The sequence below is a fragment of the Cibotium barometz genome, chromosome 59 (assembly GCF_041138505.1).
Source record: "Cibotium barometz isolate CiBa-2024 chromosome 59, ASM4113850v1, whole genome shotgun sequence".
Taxonomy (NCBI): domain Eukaryota; kingdom Viridiplantae; phylum Streptophyta; class Polypodiopsida; order Cyatheales; family Cibotiaceae; genus Cibotium; species Cibotium barometz.
Window position 1 is genome coordinate 9,069,801 of NC_141104.1, and position 17,873 is coordinate 9,087,673.

At 40.3% G+C, this 17,873-nt stretch overlaps 1 protein-coding gene across 1 annotated transcript; it reads left to right on the top strand.

Moving 5' to 3' along the window:
• The first annotated feature begins 6,972 nt into the window (after positions 1-6,972).
• LOC147605454 (peroxisome biogenesis protein 3-1-like) lies at positions 6,973-9,265 on the top strand. The gene is made up of 6 exons (XM_086793358.1): positions 6,973-7,141; positions 7,279-7,474; positions 7,595-7,763; positions 7,885-8,015; positions 8,093-8,220; positions 8,305-9,265. Exons 1-6 carry the CDS (start codon positions 7,086-7,088, stop codon positions 8,486-8,488), a joined length of 864 nt encoding a protein of 287 aa, XP_086649484.1. The 5' UTR covers positions 6,973-7,085; the 3' UTR covers positions 8,489-9,265.
• The last annotated feature ends 8,608 nt before the right edge of the window (positions 9,266-17,873 follow it).

A 17,873-nucleotide genomic window follows, 5' to 3' on the forward strand; every position in this document is an offset into this window, starting at 1 on the left:
ATGCCAAGAATTGACAAAATTTTGGTCTCTTCCAATTTCTCGAGGTCAATCAATTGCTCAGTTATAGCATTCTCAGTTAACCTCTTGTTTTGACATTTTGATTGTGATCCTCAAGCTTGGTACTATATATTCTATAGGAATTACATTATTAACCACATAGGTAAATAACCAATCGCCACTTTATAAGATGTTCAATGTATGCCCAAAGCACACTTATAAGGTTGTGCTCCCAATCTTTTCTACTGGCTTGAACGGTTTTTGTTAAGATGCCACATAAAATCTTATTAGTGCTCTTTGCCTAGAATTAGTTTGTGGGTAGTAGGGCAAAGACTTTTGGTGCCCTATCATGAAGCCTTTCATGAGATAATCAATCACCTCATTGACAAAATGTTACAATTTTGGTGTACTATCATGAAGCCTTTCATGAGGGAATCAATCATCTTTGACAAAATGTGAGCCTTGGTCACTAACTAGCTCCAATGATCCTTTAAAAATTTTGGTGTACTATCATGAAGCCTTTCATGAGGCAATTAATCACCTTTGACAAAATGTGACCCTTGGTCACTAACCAGCTCTAATGGGCACCCACTAAAAATAACTTGTTCATACAAAAATTTGGCAGTGGTATGAGCATCAGCTTTCCTGGTAGCCCTAATCTCCACATTTAGTAAAATAATATATGGCTACTATGATGTAGCAGGCTTGGGTTTTATGTGTGGCATGACTAATAAGCCTACAAAGTTAATTCACCATTTCTCAAAAGGTTACTGGACTATTATAGAAGCAAGGGGCATCATGTCCCTCTTTGCTATGGTACAAGAAATTCTATGGCATCATGTCCCTCTTTGCTATGGTACAAGAAATTCTATGGCATCTCTAAACAATGTTGACCCACTATAACCTTTCTTCGAGGACATTTCACGTTGTTACTTCCCTAATAAAATGTCCTCCTAGATGTGCATCCTCTAACACACCTCTAACACATGTATGAATGCATCCTCTCTCAGACACACCTCTGTCAAACATTATCTTTACCATAGTTTTCCTACTGGTAGCTAGCTTGATAAACTGTCGCTATCTTTGTTTAATGGTTGATCTTATAGAAAACCACAAGCAAGTTATCTAAATATCTCATCAATCTATCAAGCACCATATTAATCTTGAACAAGAATGCATCTAGGAAAACCATGGTTGATCTTATAGAAAACCATAAGCAAGGTATCAAAATATCTCATCAATTGAATTAGGCACCATGTTAATCTTAAACAAGCATGCATATGGGAGATCATCATCTGTTCCACTAGTAGTAGGTTCCCCAGTAGGAATACGTAACATGTGCTTTGTTAAAATATGTTGCTATCCTTTTCTTGTAGAGTGATTAGAAAGTCAGATTCCAAAAGTAATAGTAACCCACCTCCCTCTTCAATGAACACCTAGGTCCAAGGTTTTATGCTAAGCTTTTATCAATGAACACCTAGGTGCAAGGTTTGATGCTAAACCTCAATGCTGCTCTAGTAGTTGGTCCCTACCATGAGTCTTAGTTAACATATCAACACATTCTACACCTATGCGTGCACTCTTAGTAGACCATGTGCACTTCCTTGGACATGATAATATCATGCACAAAGTGATATTGAACCTTAATGTGTTTGGTGGGAACACGAAACACTAGATTCTTTACATTAGCCATACAATCTCTGGTTGTCATAATGCAACTACATTGGTTTCCCTTACACTCTTCCCATATCCTCCAAGATGCCACAATGCCTCACAAGAGTCTAAGTATGGATTCCATCAAATAGAGCTAGGGCTATAATAGGGTTGCTTCTTATTAATTTAAGAAATACATCCTAAAGCAAGTGTGAACAGTGAGCATAGATCTAAATCACAAGCCAAGTCTAAGTTACAAAAACCGCAAAGATTTTTCTCTCGTGAGATCCAGGATGAGGGCAGACTTCAGAGAGTGGAGGCGGAGTCGCCTTTGGTTGCAGAGTAGGTAAAGATGTAAGCTAGTGTCCCATGAACATAGTGCACCTGTATCCTTGCTTTCCTAATGGTTTTATCATGGTGGTTAGTTGGAGAACCTGCTTATATATCACTTTTCCTAGGCTACCAATGCTAGTGTTCCATGAATATTGTGTGCACGTGTCGAGTGTATCAAAGATGTCTTGTAAGCATAAATTTTTCTATTTTTTGCATAAAATCATGGGCTTAATTGAGTTCTCAATAAAGATAACATCTCTATTCACCAAAATCCACCTATGGTCGGATAGTAGAGTTTATACCCTTTGCTTTATGAGTTGTATCACACAAAAATGCATTTTACCATCTTATTCTTGCAAGATTTGGGCTCATTGCATTATTATCTGGGCATACAGTTTATGCAGTGTGATGATGGTAGTGTGTGATGTGGTAGTTAAAGTACATATGAAGACTACTTACATAATTTAGTCTTGAAGAATGTAAGCATGTTGCTATACTAGTAGAGATAGGTGCTAGGCTTAGTTTCTTAGTTTTCAAGATGAGGTGAACCATTTGATGCATCACTTTATAAACATGCTATTAGGTGCTTCATCTTTCTATGCAATATGAGGCCAAACATTTAGTTTGGGGTATCCTAGTTAAGCAAGTTTATGCATAGTCTCAGAAGTAAGCATTAGAAGGCTGCCAAGCGAGTATTTTGATACTTATAGTCCCTTGGGCTATTCTATGCTAGGTGATATTTAGCTGCATGCTTTTAGTGATTGCAATTGGGTTAGATGTTATGACACATGAGTGTCCACTAGTGGCTTTTGCTTTCATCTTGGTGATTTATGTATATCATGGCTCAGTAAGAAGCAATTACGATAGTGGCTACTTTAAGCTATGAAGCTGAGTACAAGGCATCTTTTATAGTGAATGTGGAGTGTGTATGGATGAGTGTGGAGTGTGTTTGACTGAGATGTCTTTTGGTAGATCTTGGTGTTGGACACAGCCCCCCACCTCCATATTCATTGATAACCAAAGTGCATTGGCTGTTACGCGAGGAGCCCAATGTTTCATTCTTGGACAAATCACATTGAGGTGCATTATCATTATGTTAGGGAGAGACTTATTGCATATGAGATTAGCATGGCTTATCTCTCTACATACGACAATGTGGCATCTTTTTGCAAAGCTTTAGGCTTATTGTTACCATTTGGGGATTGATCAACCACATGATCCCTATCCATGTTCACATCATCACTACTATAGGGGAGATTTGTGGCCATTAATATAGTAGTAATGTGTGGACGTAGGCTATGTGGCATCTTTTTGCAAAGCTTTAGGCATATTGTTACCATTTGGGGATTGATCAACCACATGATCCCTATACATGTTCACATCATCACTACTATAGGAGGGGAGATTTGTGGTCATTTATATGGTAGTAATGTGTGGATGTGGGCTACTGGGGTACTTTTTCCCCTCCTTAGGAGATTTCTTTTCCTGAGAGCGTGTCACATTCTTATGCGTGTGTGCAAGTGATCTTATCATGTCACTTCACTTGTACTTCATTAATTCTCATCAATGTACTTTGAGTGTTGTGCTTGTCTCTATCTATGCTACATCTATATGTGTTGCTATCTCCTTTGTCTCCACTCCAACACTCTTATGCTTGGTAACTTTGTTTGCTATAAAGTATAATCCATCATAAGTTGTCGTTGAATTTCATGCCCTTGAAAAAATGTGAACTTACTACGCTAATCTGTCATTCGATGTGAGCTTACTTCCCCAATCTATCCTTAGCTACTTCACCTTCATGCGTATTTTTGTTTGACCATAGCAAGCCATTCTTTAAACTTTTTAAGTGTCTGTGGTGACCCAAATCTTTCTATTGTAGTTATTCAGATCACATCTTTCTATTGTAGTCACTAAGAATGAAGATAAGAAGTAGGAAGGACCTCTCATCTTTCCACAAAGGTCTATATGTATGAGCTATAGATAAAATGTGGACTTAGTATCAAACTCTTACTGGAAGGGTTGTTGGAGGCTACTTGCTCATCATACAAGCTTCACGAAAATTTGGAATGTTAGTAACTTGAGGAAGATCCAACACCATCCCCTTCTTTAGCATCGATGAAAGAGTTTGAAGATTGAGATGCCCAAAGAGCTCATGCCTCAACTTGCTAGCTCCCACATAGGCTTGGGATACGAGCGCTGAAAGCTCATATAGGTTGTTTCTTCTAAGGTCCCATACCACAATCAAGATTGTCTTAACAATTCATGATGTTTGTCTCATCTTTGTTGAAGAGAACCCACAGGTTCTCGATCAAACAAGATTAGGCTAAAATTTAAGGAAAAAGAAAAATTTGAAAAACAAGCCAAAGATGAAGTTAAAACCCATGAACGGAAGGAGAGGGAGGAGGAGATGGAAAACGCGACGCTAGAGAATGAGTACGCTCTTCCATAGCCAAAATCTGTGCCTTCTGCTCTTCCAACTTGGTTGTCTGGTCTATGATTGCTCGCATCATCTACTGCACTCAAGCTTGGTGCCCTAGTTGGGCTGCCCGGTGCACTCTGGTCCCGTGGTTCTTGGTCTCTCTTGTCGTTGAAGCTAGCCATAGTAGGAAGCCACACTTCCTTTCCGGAGCGCAATTTGACCATCCACTGTGTGTGTGGGAGACGTCCGGAGGCTGAAAACCAACCGTCCTTAAGAACCTCGAAACGTCAAAAACCCCGGAATGTTTCTGGTGTCTATGGGCTAGTCTCCTAGGTGCGCCAACGAAGATCGTAGATATTCATCCTTTGGGGCGTGGCTACTACCAGGTTGATTTCGACTCACTAGTGGCATCTGATCTTGTCATGCAGCTGAGCCCCGTTGCACTGCGTACGGCCTAGGCCTTCTTTGCACGGTGGCAGCACGGCTTCGACCCAGCATCTGACCCATTAACTGGAGTTTCAGGCTTTCCCATGATAGTCTGCTTTCCAGGCCTCTGGAAGGAGTACCTTCCTCTTCTCCCGGTGATTGGTGGTGCCATCGGGAGAGTGATGGAATCCCCCCCAACCGCTGCCTCGGCCCTCGCACGAGCAGTGGGGATTCCATCTCTCCGTATTTGTGTTGCCTCACCGGATTCTATGCCTCACATAATATCTATTCCCAGTCTTCGGGGCGACCCCATTATGCAACGAGTGGAGTATTTCGGCCTTCTAGGCCAATGCTTTATTTGCAGACAAATGGGTCATCTGGCCAAAGTTTGCCCTCGGTGTCAATCTCCCCCAATGGTTCCCCCTCTTACTTCCCGCTCAGGTCCTCATCAGGGGCCCCAGGGAGGAGCAAGTTCCCAGGCCGCAAAGCACCAGGTTCAAACCATGGATGATCCATTAGCTAGAGAGTGGGGATGGTTGGCCCCCGCCCCGGTCACGGGCCGAGCACCAGAGCTGAGCATCGCCCGCTGTGCTTGCCAGGCTGGCAGCATGTAGGAGGATTCGGTTCTGTCAAAGAACCGTTTCGAGCACTTATCACAGCACCCACTCGCAAATGGCGGCCCCCCTCCAATCACGGAGAGGGTCCCTCCCCCCTGATGTGGCGGCCAATTCCTCGTCGTGACTTCTCCTCTGGCCCTCAGTGCCTAGTGGGGCAGGTTGACCCCACCCTCGCTTCGTGGAGCCTTCCGCAGCAGCCCTCCTCTTCGATGGATACCCAACCACTATGCCATGCATTGCTCTTTTTGGGGCCAAAACTTAGACAACCTGGCTATAATAAGGCATCAAACCTAGAGGTTTCTTAAAGAATATCCAAAATTTACCTCCCAAACGATACCTTGCCGCCTATAGTTACTACCATAAACCGACTTTTTTGAACATAAAAAAATATATATCATTTAAATATTTATAGGTGGTGATAATAAATGAACAAGGTCTAAAAGTGTATTTGGATATTCCTAGTTAAATATTATAAATACCTCTATAGAGATTACTATTCAAGAAATGAGCAATGCTCTTTAATCTTTGTGTTTAATGTATATCTTTAGTTTGAAAATTTGGAAGTATTACCCAAATAGGCTATCATTTTTTCATGTGGTGGTTTGAAAAAACAAAAATGATGCCATATGTTTCTTTGTGATAGAAAAAGAGGGTATATCTTTACTTGTTGCATCTGTGTCCTTCACCTCCACTCTAACAATTGGTATCAGAGTAAGTTCTCTTGGCTCTCACCCCCTCATCTCAAGCTGCTCTTCTGATTGGCTTAGATTAAGCTATCCTTGATGCGGTTGCAGTGGGATCCAGGTGAGTGGCACTGGCATGATCCCTTGGCCCTGCAGGACAGCCTTGACATCCCCTTCTTTGAGTACACAGTCCCTCTGGCCTGCAGGATTGAGATGATAAGAGGTTGATAATACGCCAGCGGTAGTAGTACACCACCAGCCTTGGGGCATCCGTGCGCATTTCCTCCATGATTTAGGTTTGGCTGTGGATCTTCCGTATCTTCACCATGGCCACACTATCACTATGGGGGCCGGTAGCTTGGGTTTTTGAGTTGGCACCGGCTAGAGCATGTGAGGAGATGGGTCAGGACCTCGTCCTTCTCCTCTCTCATCATTGTATCATGACAGCCTCGCTGTCAGTTGGGAGGAGGACCACGTGCCACTTGTCAGGGGTGGGAGATCATCAGCAGTACACATGCCACTTGTCAGGGGTGGGAGATCATCAGCAGTACAGCAGCATAGCACATTTGGTGTGCTTGCTTCAGAAACTAGCAGAGAGCATATGGACGGACATTAAACATACCCGCCGAGAGGCTTTTCTGAGCAGTGATCTTTTCCTCAGGGTGAGACAATGAGGTTACTTGGCATTACAGGCGACCTGTTTGGTTGTTTCCCACCGCCCGTCTCCCCCCCTCCAACACAACAACACCCCCCCACCCACCCACCCCCCCCCCAAAAAAAAAAACCCATTGTATGAGATAGCCTTTCTCCAGATCAGCCAGCCAGCCAAAGAGGTGCCATTTGCCCAACCACCTACTCTGAGAGTGTGTGCGCGCGTGTTCTCTTTAGTGCTAGACTTCATCATGGCTGAGTTTGCCCTTTACCTCCGGTGATAGAAGCTGAGTTGATGGTTAATCTATGAAGATTTGTCTACTAAGGGAACATATCTGGCATGAGTGGGAATGCCATAGCAGGTAGTTTATGCTTTGCATGATCGAGTTGATGATTTGAAACTTTGTGGAGTCAAGATCACACTTTGGTTCTTTGTTAAGTTTCTTAAACATTCTATTGGTATGTATTTCATTTATCAGATCTTTTTTGGATGTTTCAGGAAGTGGATTCGAAGGCACAAAAAAGCACTTATTGTATCATCTGGCGTCGTTGGAATAGGATATGTCTGCTACCAAACGATCAAAGCTCACTATTCCAGTTTACAAGAGAGAGAAGCTCATGCATCTCTCCTCCGTCAAGCCGAACTACGGATTGAGGCACAGTATACTCTCTCTGCATTTCTTTTAGATCTGGGTGTTTTCAAATTATGGCAAAGCATCTAAAGCATGGTTATGCTCAGTCATTTAGTCTTTACAATGCTAAATTGCATGTCATTGCAGTCTAAACATATGTTTTTTCAGGATGCAACTCCACAGATATCTGACACAACTACATTGCCATCCATCATGCTTCACCTGAAAAACCAGCTTTTTAGTCAGCTCAACTTATCCTGCTTGACAGAAAAGCTGATACAAGGAAAAGAGGTTCCACAGGTCCTTTCTGGGAAAGAAAAGATTGAGCTATGGCAGGAGCTAAAAATACTGAGTGTGTTGCCACCTTGGATCCCTAGATCTAAGTTTGTAGTTTTTTTTTTTTTGGTGCACTTAGAGCTCTGGCATTGATTGCACTGCTACAACCTTCTGCTTTCACTGGTGTTGGTGGGCAGGTTTTACTCTGGCAGTTAGCTCCATGTGGGCGCTTACGCTGCTGGTTCTGTTTGTACGTGTTCAGCTCAACATACTAGCAAGACATGTCTACATAGACACAGTTCAAGATATCTCAACAGCAGAGTCAGTGGTATATGCTTAGCCATATTCAATCATGTAAATGATTTGTTTTATTGGTGAATTACTAAATCAAAATATGTTGTACAGTACCAGACAAGGGGACTTTCTAGGGTTCTCCAGCAGAAGTTCCTTGCATTTGCAGAGTTTCTACCTCATGCAGGCTTAGAATTTCTGATTTCAGATATCAAGACAGCAGTGGAGCATGTTCTAGCAAGGTAAGCGTGGCTGTTTGAGGTTGATCTTACTGCATGTATCCAATCAGCAATGGAAAGTGTTCATGTATTTTTGCTACCTTTCAGCAAGCCTTTGAAAGATTTACGTGAAATATTTGAAAGCATTGGGACGAGTTTTGAAGGAAGTAAAGCAAACTGGCTAGCTTACGTGCTCCCAGAGAGTAATGGGCTGCCTGATGATCTTTTAACCACATCTTTGGCTGCTGAGCTTGCCGGGTATCGAGCACGAGAGGTAGCGACAATCCCTTGAAGAGGAAGGGCCAGTGCTCTCTCAGCCATGTTCCCTTCAATCTGAAATTTTGCCTTTTTCCATTGCTCATCACATCATTTACTCATCAGCGTCACAAGCTCCAGTACTTTCCCTTCTCGGGTTCTTGGTGGATACTGTTTCTGTACTCCAAGCAGTCAAGTACTTTCCCTTCTCGGGTTCTTGATTTAGGGTTTTTTGATCTGTGATATTGGCTTCAAATTCTTTGGTTGGCTCTCTTGGCACACCCTTCATTTGCACCCCTTGAAACTTGATGACACTCCAGCATGTAAAAAACACCCAACTGACGAAAAACCTGTTTTGTGAGAGTATTTGGTGTCCTACAATAAGAAACTTGGAGAGGAGATCACATGGTAGCGAACTGAATATCAGACAATTAAAAAAATGGGAGGAATAGAACACGAGTGGGTGCATTTTGTAAGACATTGCTTAAGTAACTATGGTAGTATGTAAAAACTAGAAGCATAGGTAGTCTAGAAAGGTGTGGCATAAGGACTTACACATGTAGATTGCCATATAGTAAAAAAAGGTGTGAAGTGGTTATGTGCACATGGGTATAAAATTTGAATTTGTGTATTGGAAACATGGGAACCATTTTGAGAGTTGATTATGGACACATCCATGCGGGTTCGGCCATCTAGGCATCTTCCCTATCTAAAGCAAGCCTACCTTGAGTGGTTTAAGTAGGAATATGTAAGATAGCACATGAGTTCAACACAAGGGATTTGTGTTCACATGAACTTGGACAAAAATTACATTTACAAGTGTTTTTCAAATTAAAAAGTTGAAAGGGCCACAAGTTCAGCCCATAAAGAAATAATTATGCTACCTTCTAATTAATCAAAGTTGTAAAATAAAATTCCAAGTTCAGAGGTAAATGGTTTCACCCGTTGCATGCTTGATGGTTTTCATGAGAACGAACTCTCCAAGCAATAAGCAACCATAGTTATTGGATGTCAGGTAAAAAATATGTGGCATCGATGCATTTTATAAACATGTTATCTTTGCGTATTTCTTGACATTCTTTGAAAATTCATGAAGATCATTAAAGAACGAAATAGTCCCTAGAAAGACAACTTCTTTATGTCTTTGTAACATGTATGACATGCTATTTCAGTCTTTGTGGAATATTTTTAACCAATTTTGGTTAACATCTTTGTAATTACATTATATCCACTCTAGAAGGATGTAAGATTCCTAATTATGTGCTTACTAGATAGTGAGGAAGTCTCTTGAATTCAATTGTACTCTTGTAAGGAGAAAGTATGGTTAACGTCTAAGTCAACTTTGCAAAGTAATAGGCACAATGAACTCTCCATTTAGAATATGTTTCTTGTGAGCTCTGGTCTTCTCTGTCTTGCTTTCTTGTATGTTAGTGCTTTCTTGTGTGAATGGAAGCTTGAGTGTGTGAGTTATTGAGGGATGTCTCTTAAGGGTGTGAGAGTAGCATGCTAGAGACCTCTCTTGCACCCACTTGTATGAGGTGAGCTCTCTTTAGCCCCCATCCGTAGTTATTGGCAACAAATAGGGGCATTCAATTGAGATTTAATTTAAGCTTTCTTTCATTATGAACAAGGATAATTTTTAAGGGATTGGGTCACTTTTCAAAATGACGAGTTTAGTAGAAATAATGCCCTTTTTTCATAATTTATCTTATTTTGTGATGGTGATTCAAAATAAGTGGTTGCATTTTATGGTCGAAATTCCTCAAAATAGGCATGACACTCTTCAAAAAGCAATCTTGATGATGAGGATAGAGGTTGAATCCATTATAACTTAATACTAATATCTCCATGATACGTGTTAAGGCATGATAAGCAATATAGGACTTCACATTTTTGTGAGCATTGCCTTGGAGACAATGTCTTAGGGCTTAATTTTGTTTTGATTGCCATAATAAATCTACATAGCACCCAAATTCCCAATGTGAAGTAGTGGCATATCGTGAGACAAGTGGTTTTTAGACTTGTGTGTGTGTGTGTGTGTGTGTGTGTGTGTGTGTTGGTTGTTAAGTGATGAAAATCAGTTGAAGACCAAAAACTAGAGCTCAGAGAATGTGAGTATATGCCATTGGATGTTGGAAAACATCAAGAAGTTAGAATAGGGAAAAGATTTTAGCATGCGAGTTCAAGTTTTTCTTTGCATCTTTCATCTCTCTTAAAACATCAAGAATCACAAGAAAATCAATGTGTTAGCTTGTAACCATTTTAATCCAAGTATTTTCTTATGTGTAGGTCATGATTAGAGACCCTCAAAGCCTAAAAACCAAAAGAAAAGTTCTAATTTTCTTGCTCACAAACTCTTAAGGATAATCATATCTTCATGGCATGTAAAGATACTATTCTCACGTGCCATGGCAGTAGATATGTAAGCTAATTGGTCCATATGTAGACACAATGTTGTCCAAATTAAAATCTAGTCCTCAAAGTTTATCAATATGATGTTGACATTTGGCATTAATAAAAGACATGCAGCATCCAATACTTGCAAGTATCGAGGCTTCCCTTAACCTCTTACTCTTTATCTCTCTCTAACTCTTTCTCTATCTCTCTTTCTCTAAGTCTATAATTCTTTTTTTTTTCATAATAGAAGATATACTACCAAAAATTACCACATGGCTGCCATGTGATGTACTAGCTTTCCCTCACTAATTACTCCGAACCACAGGTGTAGCTCGGAGTACCCTCATCCAATATATAGTCGTGTCATTCGCCACCAAACAAGGTAACCGCAAGGAAGAGACTTGCCACAATAGTAGCCCTTAAATTGAATGTTTTGGGTTATCTGGTCCATTTAGAATCTTGCCAAAAATCCAGTCTTTAACCTTTACGAGGCTATATGTCAATAGAATCTATTCGAGAGAAAAGAAATCCCACACCACCTTTGCCACCGGACATGAAATGAAAAGATGCGGGTATGTTTCCAAGCATGTAGTACAAAACATACAATTACCACAGAAGCAATTTGCCACTTTCGCAACTAGTCTCCCAATAGTAGGCCTCCAACTAGCATCATGCGCCATAGGAACACCTTCCCTTGATATGAAATCTTAGACCACCAACCCTGTAAGATTACTTTCTTCCACCAGGCCCTGCTTTTCCTGATGTTCCATACCCTAATTTAGCCCTCTCTCTCTCTCTCTCTCTCTCTCTCTCTCTCTCTCTCTCTATCTATCTATCTATCTATCTATCTTTATCTTTATCTTTATCTTTCCTCATTGATAAAACGGAATCTCTTATCGGCTAACCAGGACACCCAAACCTTGATATGATATGCTCATATAAGAATTTAGCAAATGTACGAGCATCATCCTTTCATGTGGCTTTTGCTTCTAACCACTTCGTGAAATAGTCCATGGTGGGCGAAACGATTATATACCAAGCCTGTGTTTGACGCACAATGGGGCTGATGGGTCCAACGAAGTCTATTCCCCATTTTTCAAAAGGTAGTTGCACAATGATCGGGACCAAAGGCATTGTGTCTTGTCCATGAGGTATGTACAATACTTGATGAATTTCATGACATCACCAAACATAGTTGGCCACCATAATAGCAGGAGAAATGATTTTAAGAGATTGTGCCTTCTCTTAGTGGCAAGATCTCAAAAAACTCATGGATCTTAGGTCCTAGGAAAACTTCAAGACTATGTTTTTGGAGTCTTTTGTCAGAGAACCTGATAAAATTGTGGATTTTTGATGACTTCAAAAATATAGTTGGTTGGGAGACCTTTTGAGGATTTTATTGAGGAGTTTTGAGAGGTTATAACTACTCCCATATCGTTACGCATGTCTGTTCTTTCTTCAGGCTTTACCTCGTGATTATCAAAATGAGGTAAGACATTAGTACATCCTAGGTCTGTGCCAAAAGAAGCTCTTCTTTATATAGCCATGAAAGACTTCACACATTTGGGGTGTTTCTATCTTAGGGGGGCTATCATAAGCTCCATTTAGAATCCTCTTTTTAAGATCTCTATCCTTAGGAACACACAACCGATTTATTGAAGTACATCCATCCATCCTTGAACTTCATTCGCTTCTTGTGCCATCTTACTTTCTTGCTTAAGCAATATACAATAACAGGGACAAAGAACTTATCTAATCTAATCTTCTCCTTGATCTTAGTGTGGTAAGGATTTTGAAATTATTGTTACGAGTAAGGGTGCATGCTCGCTAAGCGCATCTGCTGGGACCATATTTTCTTTGTTTGACCTATACTTGATTTCAAAATCAAACTCTTGAAGTGTTTGCATCCATCTTCTTTGCCTCATGTTAAGATCATTTTGGTGGGTGAAAATCCACTTTAAACTTAAATGCTTATGATCTGTAACCAAGGCTACCAGAGAAGATAGCGTCGCCAAAGCTTCAAGGCATGCACTATTATAAGAAACTCTAGGTCATAGACATCATAGTTCCTTTCATTGACGTCTTAAATCATAATCTATGAGACATCCTTCTTCCTGTATTAGGATTCCTCGAACAACAAACCAACTAGCATCAGTAATGACTTCAAAGGGCTTTTCAAAGTCTGGGAACTTCAGCACCAAATTAGTCATTAGAGTAACCTTCAGCTTATCGAAGGCATTTTGACACATCAAAGACTATCAGAACATAATGTCCTTCTTGAGAAGAGTCATCAAAGAAGAAGAAATCTTAGCATATCAGGGAATAAAGATCCGATATCATCTTATTAATTCGGTTCTAGCCAATTGATAATAGCTTGCACCTTGGCGGGATCGATTGATATACCATCTCTTGACACCGTGAATCTTAGATGTTCAATTGGGTTGGTAAAGAAGATACACTTTCTATTCTTGGCAAAATGTTTGTTCTCTCTAAGGTTTTCTAGGACTTTACATACATGATTCTCATGATTAGCTACAGTCTTGTGGTAAAAGAAGAAGACTAAGATAAAATCATCCAGATGTTCTCTAAAGACATAAATTGATTAAAGGTATCACGAGAGTTAGTTAATCTGAATGGCATTACCATGAACTCATAATGTCCATACTTGGTACTAAAGCCATCATAATATCCTACTCTTTAATTATATGATCTGATAATCTTATGACTTCAAGTCAATCTTTGTAAATACTAACAACCCTGGAAATATGATACTTTTCTTAATGTTAAGTTGATTTAACTCTCAATAATTAATACATAATTTAATATTCCCATTCTTTTTCGTTTGGAAAAGAACTAGCGCACCCCAAAGGGATACACTAGGCCGAACAAAGCCTTACTCCAAAAAGTTTCTCAACTATTCCTTGAGCTCAATCGTTAGAACATCCATCTTATAAGCTATTTTCATGGTGGGTTGGGCTCTAGAGGATCAACTCTGTCTCACGATCAACCTCATGAGTTGGGGGCATTTCAGTCAAATCTTTAAGAAATATGATAGCATACTTGCCTGACCATTTAAGTTCTTCTTATCAGCCTTTTTACCTACAAGATTAAGCTTAACAACGTAATTGCTTGCTTCTTCCTAAGTCCCTTCAATAGCTAGGGTGGGAGCTCTAGTCACTCCAATTCCTTGCAACTTATTCTCATGAAGATCTATGAAGGAAATGGTCCCTTCCTAAGTCCCTTCAATAGCGAGGGTGGGAGCTCCAGTCACTCCAATTCCTTGCAACTTATTCTCATGAAGATCCATGAAGGAAATGGTCCCTTTGTGACAATGAATATTAGCTTGATTTTGTGTAAGTAAATCCATCCCAAGAATCCCATCCTACATTCCTAGGGTAAGACTAAACTTACTTTTGGTCAAATTCCCATCCAAGAAGAACTTGATTACATCTATCTCATGGTGTGTGAAAAGAAGTTTTCATCACAAAATTATAACTTATTTAGAGAGATCATTTTAGTCTTACTTATATAAATAATCCAACCCATATCTTAAGGTTGGGACAAGCAAGCTATGGCATGAAAGATTTGTGCACCTGAGCTTTGTAGTCTTAAAAGATGTAAAGCTCAAGGATTGTTGCACATTATCTACCAACACTTTTGGAGATATTAAATGTGTGAGAAGCTTATATGATGCGCAAATAGCATCGGCATGCATTTCCACAAGAAATCGTGCAAAGGCTCCCCTCTAGAGCTTATACATGCAAATCTTTGTGTGACAAAATGCCAGCCACTACATTGGGTGTTTCTTCTTACTTCTTATTTGTTGACTGATGACTTTAATAGGAAGATGTGGGTGTATTTTCTTCAGGATAAGGCTGAAGCTATTGGAAAGTTTAGCTTGGTAGAGAATGAGACAAGATAGAGGTTGAAGAAGTTTCGAACACATCGAGGAAGAGAATTCACATCAAGTGAGTTTAATGCCTACTACAAGGAGCATGGGATCAAGAGAGATTTAAAAATTACTCATACTCTACAACAAAATGGTGTGTTGCTGCTGGCTGTGCAGAGTAAAAGAATCACATAGTTGTGGAGATGGCACAAAGTATGGCACAAAGGAAGAGGATTACAAAATTCTTTTTAGGCCAAGATAGTTAACACTATAGTGCATATCCCGAGAGATCATTTTAGTCTTGCTTGTATAAATAATCCAACCCATATCATAAGATCTTCTTGACCTTGAGCTTGCGTAGAAGTAAGTTGTCGCTCGATAGTGGATGAGTGCAAGATAGAGAGAAGATAGAGAGGTAATATCTTGTGATGATAGAGAGAGATGGAAAGCCTGAGGATTCCTCAACAATAGCTGCCCCACCATGTTCATCCCCTATGCATGCCTCTATCCACACACACTATGCTTCCATGCCTCTATGTCTCCGTGCTACCAATGCATAGAAATATTCTAGCATGTTGCCTTCATGCGCAACATGCTACCAATGCATAGAAATATTCTAGCACCGGCAACACCCTATGCTTGCCAACATGCATTCAGATACAACAATTCCTCCTTCTTCCCTCATGCCCCTTTGTCTCCATTCCCCTTCTCCCATGCCTCCATGTTTCTTTATACACAGTCTGTTAATGCCTCCCCTATTGTGCATGATGTGCCCACCTACACCCTAGCCTCCATCCCTCCATATGCTACCAATGCATAAGAGAACTCTAGCATTGACAAAACAGACCATTCTTCTTCATACCAACATGCATACAAATGGAACAATGCCTTCAAGCCAACATGCATCCAAATCTAGCATTGAAAACATGCTATTCTTCTTTGCCTTCATGCCATCATGAGTCCAAATGCAACAATGATGCCATGACCCTTAGTAATGCCTCGATGCATCCATAACCTTAATGCCTCCATTGTTTGGCTAGTGTTAAAGAAAAGGGGGCAAGAATCTTAGTAATGCCTCCATGCATCCATAACCTCAATGCCTCCATTGTTGGTTAGTGTTAAGAAATGCTTCCATATGCATCCATAACCTCAATGCCTTCATTGTTTGTCCAGTGTTAAGAAAAGTGGGCTTCTATGCAACAATGCCTTCATGACTCTTAGTAATGCCTCCATGCATCCGTAACCTCAATGCCTCCATTGTTGGCCAATGTTAAGAAAAGAAAAAGAGGCTCCTATGCAACAAGTAATGCCTCCATGCATCCATAACCTCAATGCCTCCATTGTTGGCTAGTGTTACGAAAAGAAAAGGAAGCTCCTATGCTCATGATAGAAGAAAAGGTACTTTAGGTGCCCGAAATTTCATCAGTGTTACCAACTTTTTTAAGGTCCATGATCTTACATATTAAAATCAGAAACAATCTTAGAAGGCCCAAAAGTGGTAGAAACACCTATAAATATGCCTATGGTTCGATGACTTTTTTGGACCTCGCTTTTAAAAAAGAGGGGTTCTAAGAGCACCTAGATAATCAACACTAGGATGCAAGTGGGCATGGGATACATAATAGGGGAGGAATTATTAGACTATATATAAAGAAGCATGGAGGCATGGGAGAAGGGGAATGGAGACAAAGGGATGTGAGGGAAGAAGAATTACACACAAAGGACATAGCTAATGTAATTGTTGGGGATGGCATATATAGCAGATGGGCATGTTGAAAATAGGGTGTTTTAAGCATGGAGGCATGTGAGAAGGGGAATGGAGACAAAGGGGGTTGAGGGAAGAAGAATTACACACAAAGGACATAGGTAATGTAATTGGGGATGGGCAAGTTGAAAATAGGGCGTCATAGTGGTCACGGTGTTTTGGGATTTTATATAGGGAAAAATCCATGTTGGTGTATAGCAACGTTGGGTTTTGTGCATAACAAATTATAACTTATTAACCCTAAGTGTCCCTTTTCAAGTGTTGAAATAACATTTTAGATTGTATTATCTTGTGATACATATTATATTGTGCATACTTGAGTAATGTTACAACTATTATATACTAGTAAGGTTAGATGCATAGAGGATGGATTGGTCTAAGATGCATGCGTAATAAATGATAATCTCTACATGCATATGTATGAAGGATTAGTGTGTGTTGATTGTGAGAGAATAAGTTTTAACTATGTTCTAAAAAGCACTCTTTTGCTAGAAGGTAAAAAAAAGCTCGTACTTTTACTAGAAGGTAAAAAAAGCTCGCAAGAGAAAGTGTTAATCCAATTCTAGGATTAACAAGAGCTACCGCCATTATCTTACATCAAGGAGTCATGGTAGATACACATACATTCAAGATATAAAGCAATAGTGTCCAAAGCTACAACTTAGACGGGCGCCCGTAATGGTGTGACGAAGTATTTAAGGCGATTCCCGCTTCAAGAGCCTATGATAGTAAGTTAGGATGAAGTCCTAAGTGATGTACTTCATGGATATATTATGAGAGTAGTCATTGTAATAGCATTAGGCCTCTTATGAGCCTAAAGTGCCCGGTCGGCCACAGTTTAAGTGAGTGTGAACACTTATAGCCATGTATATAAGTCAATTTCTCTCATAATAGAACATACTCTCCCATTGTGCAATTCAGTCTTGCTCTTGCTAATCTCTCTCCCTAATGCATGCTAGTGAGTGTGTGTGAGTGAAGTGAGGTGAGAGGAGGGACGAGGACCCGTAGTGCACCGCAGCGGTGTGACAATGCTCGCGGGAGACGCGGTGGAATTGCTTTTCCCAAAGGAGTTGTAGAGCTTGGAGACCTCAAGGGTTACGAGCCCAGCCATTGGAAAGATCCTCACGATAGTTGTGGGGTTCACCAGGTAATCTCTTTTTGGATGTGTTTTAAGAAGGGTTAGGGGGAGCCATAACATTTTTGGCGCCGCTATCGGGGAGTCATCCCTTGGCTTTTTCCATCGTTTTGTCTCTAATCTACACATAACCCATTGCCCATTATCTTGATTAGTGGTTTTCCATGAAAAAGATGTGGATTTGATGATGATTTGTGTGAGATTTGGTGTAGAATAACTCTCTTTTTTGTTTTTGA

Excerpts from the sequence above, each read along its gene's own strand:
- LOC147605454 (XM_086793358.1), top strand. The coding sequence starts at position 7,086 with ATGAAGATTTGTCTACTAAGGGAACATATCTGGCATGAGTGGGAATGC. Across the intron at positions 7,764-7,884 it reads GCAGGAGCTAAAAATACTGA|GTTTTACTCTGGCAGTTAGC; the intron begins GTGTGTTGCCAC and ends GTTGGTGGGCAG. Across the intron at positions 8,221-8,304 it reads GTGGAGCATGTTCTAGCAAG|CAAGCCTTTGAAAGATTTAC; the intron begins GTAAGCGTGGCT and ends GCTACCTTTCAG.